This window comes from Chrysochloris asiatica, unplaced genomic scaffold (genome assembly GCF_000296735.1).
Source record: "Chrysochloris asiatica unplaced genomic scaffold, ChrAsi1.0 scaffold00174, whole genome shotgun sequence".
NCBI classification, from domain to species: Eukaryota; Metazoa; Chordata; class Mammalia; order Afrosoricida; family Chrysochloridae; genus Chrysochloris; species Chrysochloris asiatica.
The window spans coordinates 1,904,613-1,913,250 of NW_006408692.1; the positions used below are offsets into that span (position 1 = coordinate 1,904,613).

Consider the following 8,638-nt stretch of genomic DNA (forward strand, 5'->3'; position numbering starts at 1 on the left):
ACAGATTTGTTGGTTCTTTTGGCAGCCCATGGCACTTTCAATATTCTCTTCCAACACCATAACTCAAAAGCATCAATTCTTCTACAATCTTCCTTATTCACTGTCCAGCTTTCACATGCATATGATGTTATTGAAAATACCATGGCTTGGGTCAGGCGCACCTTAGTCCTGAAGCTGACATCTCTGCTCTTCAACACTTTAAAAAGGTCTTGTGCAGCAGATTTGCCTAATGCAATACATTGTTTGATTTCTTGACTAGCATTATGAAAAAGTTTGAAATATTGTGAAAATTACCAAAATGCGACACAGTGATTCAAAGTATGCACATGCTGTTGGAAAAACAGCGCTGATACATTTACTCAACACAGCGTTGCCACAAACCTTCAATGTGTTTTAAAACAAATGCATATACTGCAAAGAAGAATCAACTGAATCACAATAAAATGGCATATGCCTTTAGTATATCATTAGGATATCTACTTATTTCTATTAGGTATATTATCTCAATGTGAAACTGTTCTGTCATAAGGTATGCCGTCGAGTCGGTTCCGATTCATAGCAACCCTGTTTAGGGTTTCCGAGGAGTGGCTGGTGAGTTTGAACCGCCAACCTTGCAGTCCAAATCCTTATCCTTTATACCCCTGCTTTACATACCATAGTGTTGGAATGCCAGTCTCAGCATTTCTCTAGATCCTGACATAGTAAGCCAGTTGTCATGGAGGTGACTCAGACTAATGGGAGAACTGTGCTCCAGAGGGTGTTCAATGACTTGATCTTTCAGAAGTAGATCAGCAGACCTTTCTTCTGAGGGCCCCTCTAGGTGGACTCCACCCCCGGCCTTTCATTTAGCAGTGTGATTCCCATTTGTACCACCAAGGGATTCCCCTATTGCAGTGGTGGTATTGGTAGTGGTTGTGTGCCACCTAGTCGGTTCTGATTCATAGTGACCCTATGTGAGTTTCTCTGTATGGGAGCAGAAAGTCTCATCTTACTCCTGTGGGGAACTGGGAATTTCGAACTGTTGACCTTGTGGTTAGCAGCCCAGCTTGTAATCCACTACGCTACCAGAGCTTTTCCGTAATATATAGAAAACTCAAAAATCAATTGGCCCCGACTGTCTTGATCTCTGAGGGGTTGGAGTCTATCCTTACCAGCTCAGTCTTCCCTTCATCCAAGGCTAGCCCACATCCTGTAGATCCCATGACATCTGAGCTGACCCTTCTCAGTCCATGCTCAGCTCGCTGCCTCTCATTACTCTTCTCTCCCCTTCCCTGGACCTTAAGCTCCTTGAGGGCAAAGTCATTCCATATAGCCCAGCCTCCAGCATGGTACATGGAACATGGGGATTCTTGATAAATATCTGATTCAGTCAGTAACAGAGTAAGTGTGATCCAGCCAGCCACCTAATTCCTGGGGTGCAGTTGAGAAGTACATTAAATTTTGAAAATTCAAGAATTTTTTTTTTTTTTAATCTTTGCTTTCAGATATCAAATGGATCGACTATAAAAGTCTTTAAGAAGATAGCAAATTTTACTTCAGGTAACCAATATAATATTGTTAACCTTTTGTTTCTCGTTCAGCTTTATAAATTATTGCTTTGCGCCTCTCTCAGATGTATTGCCACAAAGGTGAGATTGAGTTGTTGCTATGTAATTCTCTGAGAGCAGAGAAAAGCTATTTCAATCTGTTTCTGGTACTAAGATGACTGTGAGCTTTTAAGAAGGGAAGGAAATGTAAACAGTGGTTGGCGGGGACTACTCAGCCTGAGGAAGCTGCTTCCTCTTCACAGCCCTAAACTCAGGGCAGACTCTCACCCGTGTAGCTCTTCTACAATTCCTCAGTAGGATGGGGGCTAACAGATGGGATCCCCTTGGCAAACTAATAGGGAAGCTTGCTGATAAATCACATAGCCTTGCAAGTACTGAACAAACAAGATAACCCATTTAGGAAGTCATATGACTGCCCACATCTCCAGCAATAGCATTTGCAAACTTGTCAGAATGTGGAAAAAAATCAACTAAAATCAGAAAACCAGTTGCTGGGGAGTTGGCTCCAACTCATGGTGACCCCATGTGTATCAGAGGTAACTGCTCCACTGGGTTTTCAGTGGCTTTTTTTTTTCTGAAGTAGATTGCGAGACCTTTTTTCCAAGGCGTCTCTGGGAGGACTCAAACCTCCAACCTCTTGGTTGGCAGCTGAGCTCTCTAACCTTTGCACCACCCAGGGCTCCAGATAAATGAAAGACAGCTTTTAAGGGGATGTCAAGAGGCCCATTTCTAAACTCATCTACTTCCTCGATAACCCAGAGTCTAAGAGCGGTCTGTGACAGTGACTGGTATGGACCTGCCTCCAGGGAAACAAACCCAGCTGTCAGTCAGTCAGTCCTCAGTCCTCGGAGCAGCTTGATGGTTCTCAGCACCCAGTCACTGCAAACAAGGAATGCAGGGCTTCTGATAAGGATAATATGGTAGTTGGAGGACACTCCTTTGAAGACATCCCCTTCCCATCACCACATCCAGCTATCATGAAGGAACCTTGTAGAGAGTGGTTGTCATTCTGGGATAAGGGAAATGGTGTCCTTGAGTTGTAAAATGTGGAAGAGGTGTATTTTCAGGTTGGACCTTATTAAGGGTCTGGCAGTAGAATTGTAGACTTGGATCTCCTTGTGGGTCCTGCAGTCAGCCATCATCTCTGCTGCCCCCATGTAGTGACTCTTGTCTTCCCTGCCCTTCAGATCCAGTTGAGAACCATCACTGTGATCACTATCCTGCTAACACTGCAAGCCCCATGGCCCTCTGTCCTTTCATCACCCTTTCTGCAAAACCTCAGCCCTGAATGAACCCAAATAACAGTCTGTCCTGGACCTAAAGCCAGGCTGCCATGGAGAAAGACACACAACAGGGCAATTGGTGGCACTATATTTGATGGTACCCACCTTGACCTGGGCCCTCAACACAGCCTAGTCTTCGCAGTGAGTTAGGCAATTCACTGTGTTTGCCACAGCTCTTTCTTCGAAGGTCTGATCCGCATAGCTTCCTTGACTTCCCGTAGGTGACTTGACCCTCTACTCTCAAAAATCACAACTCCTTCAACATTTAGCACTGAACTTACCAACCTGCGTTTTGCCTCGTTTCCTCCTCTTTCCTTTCTTCCAGAGCTAGTCACCCCACCTGTGCCCTGGGTCTCACAGTCCTTCTGGTCTCCTGAGCATTCTTCTTGTTAACTGCTGTGGAATCCACCCTCCACTCATGGAATGAAATGCTGCCTGGTCCTACTCAGTTATGAATCTTTCACAGTGGCAGTCTCTTCTTCCAGCCATACTGTCTTGCCCTCCCTCCCCTCTACTGCATCCTTTTCATTGGCATTCCCAAATATTCTGCTATCTCTCAGCTTTCCTATTATCCCTTCACTTACCCTTTGTAGCCCATTTTCTTCCTAGCGTTTCCTTACAGTATGTCCATTCTCCCGTTCTCTCTACCTTCAGATCTGTCCTCCTCTCTATTGTAGGACCTTGGCATTTCTTGTTCCCTTTCTTCCATTTGCCTAGCTAACTATCCATTCATTTAAATCTGGTTAAATACATCCCAGATTAGGTTGGTTCCTTGTTAGATACTCTCTAACAAATTATCCTTCTCCAAGTCCTTATCATCCAGTCATTAACTATGTGACTAGTAGTTGGATGTCTCTCATTAGGATTTGTGTGGTGGTGGTTTTTTGCTCTCATGAAGTCAACCTTGGCTCATGGCAACCCCATACACAATGGGAAAAAATGTACCCAGTCCTGGGCCATCCCCCTGATGGGTTGCAGGTCGAACCACTAATATCCATAGTGTTTTCACTGACTGCTTTTCTGAAGTCGATCAGCAGACTTGTCTTGCTAGTCTGTCTTAGTCTGGAAGGTCTGCTGAAACCTGTTGTCTCACAGTTTCATTCAAGCTTCCACTGACAGACACACATTGACCAGGAATTGAACCAGTCTTCTGCATTGTTGTTGTTAAGTGCTGTCGAGTGGGTTCCAACTCAGTGAGATCTTTTAATTCATTGCTATATGCCTGGAGCTTGGTGGCTCCTTAGGATAAACACTGGATTGCAAACCACAAGGTCTGCAGTTTGATCCTGCCAGCCGCTCCAATAAGGCTTTCTGTTCACACAAAGAATTAAAAGCCTCAGAAATACTATGCAGGGTCTCTGAGTCAGAACCTACTGTCGGCACTAATACCACCACATGCATGATAGTCCCGGGCACACAGGAGATGCCCCCAAGATACTTGTTTAAGTGAATGAAACTTGATCCTCTTTTACCTCATCCTCACTAACTTTTAGCCTTTTTTTCTCTCTTCTGGAGACAGGGAATACACTTCCCATTCAATCTCTGGTTCATACGATCTACACATGGTTCTAAAATCATAAGATGCAATGGGTATAAAAAGGTGGCTATGAAGCGCTCACGAAACCTGTTTGGGTTTATGCGATGGCCAATTAGCCCATGGTTATTTTTTTAATGGACTGTTTTCTCCCCCTGTCTCCTGGCGCTTAGATGTGGAATACTCGGATGACCACTGCCATTTGGTGAGTTAAGATTTTCTTGTGCTTTCCATGCTTAGGGTAGCATGAACGTTCTCCTTGGGTAACACTTCATTCTACACTGTCATTCCCTTTAGATTTTACCAGATTCAGAAGCATTCCAAGATGTGCAAGGAAAGAGACATCGAGGGAAGCACAAGTTTAAAGTAAAAGAAATGTATCTGACAAAGCTACTGTCCACCAAGGTACACTGACCCTTCTAGGGGCGCTCCTACGGCTACCTTGGGGGGGGGTGTACTATGTGTTTGACTGAATTTCCACCGAAGTGTGAAAATGTTACAAATCCCTTGTGCCTTCTAGTACAGCAAAATGAAAGTTTAAATCGTAAACACTTCCTACCCCCTTTCTTTTTATATTAACTGCAAAGATAACAGCACTTTACAAATTTCCACTACAGCATCTTCAATCAGGACTTTAATATTATCCCCAGTCCTTTACCCATTGCACTATTGCTATTTTTTAGGGTGACAGCGTAATTACTCCTTTTTGTTTACTTGTTATTATCGACTCTCTCTTTGAATTGCAAATAAAATGAACGTGAATGGGGGAGGCTAAGAGGGTCAGTGACTATAAACCTAGTAAATCTTAATGATTTTCTCTTTTCATTTTAAAATGAAGAATTCTGTTCACATATAAATGTGTCAGATATGAAAAGCAATGGAATACCAAATCAGGAGCCAATTTTTGTGTTATCTGGCTTTTGGAAGGATTAACAGAAATCTGTGGTGGTCCTTTTTTTCTGAAAGAACTAGCACTATAAATTCTATTATCTACACCTGCCCCAGTAACTTGATGGACATGCTTCTTCAGATTATGGCTGTGAATCGGTTTAGAGCTCAGGTATGGTTAGTGAGCAGAGGGCAGTGAGAACCTAGTCTAGATTTTCTCAGCTGTCCCACAGAGCTCTGCCTATTTGGCTTTGGTAAATGACTCAAATGCTTTTGGAAAAGACACAACAAAACCCTATGCTGGAAATATAGGCAACAGGAAGGATTCTGGGAACAGAACAACATAGCTTGAGTTTTTCCAGGCTGAATCGAACTAATAAAAGCCAAACATTCCTGGCTCCTGGGTTTATGTAGGCAGACCTACAACTGTCATTTCAACTGCTAGAGGTTTCTGAGCGGATCTCCTTGTCGATTATCAGTGTTGTTAACAGCAGGAAGCTTATGAACTGAATTTAAACCTGGGCACAGGTTTTCGGGACCTCTGTCCCACACTCATTTGATTTTTTTTTTTCTCTCTCTTCAGACTTTCCCTGTCTTTAGTCTCTATGTCATAGTCTCTACATTTGGATTTTATTTTCTCTTGTGTTTTCCAAACAGCTACCATCTCTACGTATTTTTCATCTGACAAATCCAATGTTCTCTTTCAGGTGGCAATTCATTCAGTGCTTGAAAAACTTTTTAGAAGCATTTGGAGTTTACCCAACAGCAGAGTCCCCTTTCCTATCAAATACTTTTTTGACTTTTTGGATGCCCAGGCTGACAACAAAAAAATCACAGATCCTGATGTTGTACATATTTGGAAAACAAACAGGTGGGAATGTAGGCAATTACTGGCTGTTGTCAAGAATTTGGGACAGAATGTTAGCTAAAATTGAGGGCAAAGGCAGTTAGGAAGATTCCTTTATGCTTAAATCAGAATCTTTGTGCTTAACTCAGAATCTTTGTGTAAACTATCATGTCAGAATAGTTTCTTGCTCTATAATCATTTTTAAACAACAACAAAACCCTACTAAACTGAGAATTCTGTTCTTTAGGATTAAAACAAAATCTGTTGGTTTTAAGGCATGAAAAAGACCATCTAAATCTAAAATGTGAGCACAAGTTTAGCCTGACCAGTAGAATAAGAAATTACCACACAATGTTTTCATTAGAGAGGGCTCTTTTATTTATCCCTAAAAGAATCTGTCATTTTGTAATTTCCAAAATGTTTCCTTCATGCGTGCTCACATGCGTCCAAGTATTGGGGTGAGCCAGAACATTTAATATTAAAAGCTAAGGTCCCATCATCTGTGTCTCAATGTCTCCCATTTAGTCCAGGGCTAGTCCAACGCTCTGCTCCAGTTCACTCCCTTTCTGTGTTCTAGCCTTTTATCCCTCAAGCCTGCTACTCCCACCCCAGTTTTGTGTGCTGCGGCCCACCCTGGCACCAGGAAGATGGTGGCATCTGAGCAAGGGCAGCAGTCAGGACAGTGGAGCAGAAAGTGCCTGGAGCTACTGAGAGAACCAGCAGCCCTAGGAATGGAGGCCAGAGGTGGACCTCTGATAGTTCTCAAGTTCACCGAGTACCTACTGTGTGTGCCAAGCACTGTCATAGGTGCTGAAGATACAGACACACCAGTTTCTGACTAGTCAGTTCTAATTCATGCTGGTCCTATGTGTGTCACAGCAGAACTGTGTTTCATAAAAATTTCAATGGTGGTTTAAAAAAAAAAAAAAAAATTACCAGGCCTTTCTTTCTAGTGAGACTGAAACCTTGAACCTTTTAGTTAGCAATTAACTGAGTGTCTTAACTGTTGACATCACCCAGGTACCCGAATAGAGATGGTGTTGTTGAAATGCTGTCTAGTGAGTTCTGACTCACAGCTACCCTGAATAGGGTTTCCAAGGAGTGGCTTGTGGGTCTGAACGGTAGGCCAACCAACCTTGTGGTTAGCAGTCCAGTGCTAATCGTGCAGTGCCACCCCAGGCGATTTCAGCTCCTGGTGTGATTTATGAGCTGCTTCCCTGTCGACTAGATAACATTGTTACCCTCCTTCTCTGGTCCTTGCTCTCTCAGCCCTAGTGTGGCGCTGTAGGATCAGCACTGGACTACTAACCACCAGGTCAGCAGTTCAAACCCACCAGTCACTCTCAGAAACCCTATACATGGTTGTTTTCGACTCAACGGACACTTAACAACAACTATAATAGCAGCAGTCCTTACTCTCAAGGAGTTCTGAGAGCACACTGGGTTATGTGGGTTAGGTTAAGTGTTGGGCTATTAACTACAAGGTAAACAGTTTGACCTACCTGCTGTTTTGTCTCCCTTAAAGGTTTTCAGCTTTGTTAAATCCTAGACAGGGTCACTGTGAGTCCTTCCTCTCAGTAGCCCTGCCCTGTCAGTTTAACCCTTTTGTTGTTCTCTCTCAGTGACGCTGCCATCTGTTGCTATGTTTGCCAAAGTAGATTTGTGTACTTAGATTACAAGGATAAAAATGCCCGTTTACTAACTGTGATAAGCAGAACATTGGCCTCGTATGAACAGCCTCATTTGAAATCGTTCTTTCTCCTTTTGAACAGCCTTCCTCTTCGCTTCTGGGTAAACATCCTGAAGAACCCTCAGTTTGTCTTTGACATTAAGAAGACACCGCATATCGATGGCTGTTTGTCGGTGATTGCCCAGGCGTTCATGGATGCATTCTCTCTCACAGAGCACCAACTTGGGAAGGTAGGGCTGCACTGCAGTGTGTCTCATACTATGCATTAGAAGTATTAACTCTGCCAAAAATAATACACCATTGGCCTAACCACATCAGCAATGATGATCACTGTAAGTCATTTTGCTCAGAATCTGTCGCAATTTTTTCTATTTTTAATCTAGTTTTTTTTTAAACTGAAAGCTGAAATATTAGACTATATATTGGCTCCACTATATTACAGAATTCTGCCTGTGAAAAAACTTTACCACAAAGTATAGATTTTTGTTTCCTGGAGAAAACATTCTTTGCCTAAATTCGGTCCATGTGAACATACATAAGGGAGTCTCTATTTGAATATGACAAATTGTTTATGGGGAAGAAAATCTTGTCTGTGATTTGTATCACTGCTGGTTTGTCAGTTTATAATCAAAACATGAATTTTGTTTTCCTTGACTGATCTAAAGCCTCCAGAGAGGAAAACAAGATAAAAATACAGACCAACCTCTAAAAAAGGTGTTTTGATCTTATATGAGCATTCCCAAATATGTGAAACTGAGTATATAAAACTAACACATTTCAGAAATCTTTTAATGCTGAATTGAGGCATTTATTTTGGTAAAGGATTTTTTTTTTCCCTTTTAATGTTTT

General features: G+C 42.5%; 1 protein-coding gene across 1 annotated transcript in view; it reads left to right on the plus strand.

Moving 5' to 3' along the window:
- Positions 1–8,638, plus strand: part of PLXNC1 (plexin C1) — a 239,895-nt gene that overhangs the window by 222,686 nt on the left and 8,571 nt on the right. The window contains exons 24-28 of the mRNA XM_006871793.1: positions 1,485–1,539; positions 4,538–4,569; positions 4,662–4,769; positions 5,960–6,123; positions 7,872–8,019. Of these exons, the coding sequence (XP_006871855.1) occupies positions 1,485–1,539; positions 4,538–4,569; positions 4,662–4,769; positions 5,960–6,123; positions 7,872–8,019 (507 nt within the window). The remainder of the gene's footprint in view (positions 1–1,484; positions 1,540–4,537; positions 4,570–4,661; positions 4,770–5,959; positions 6,124–7,871; positions 8,020–8,638) is intronic.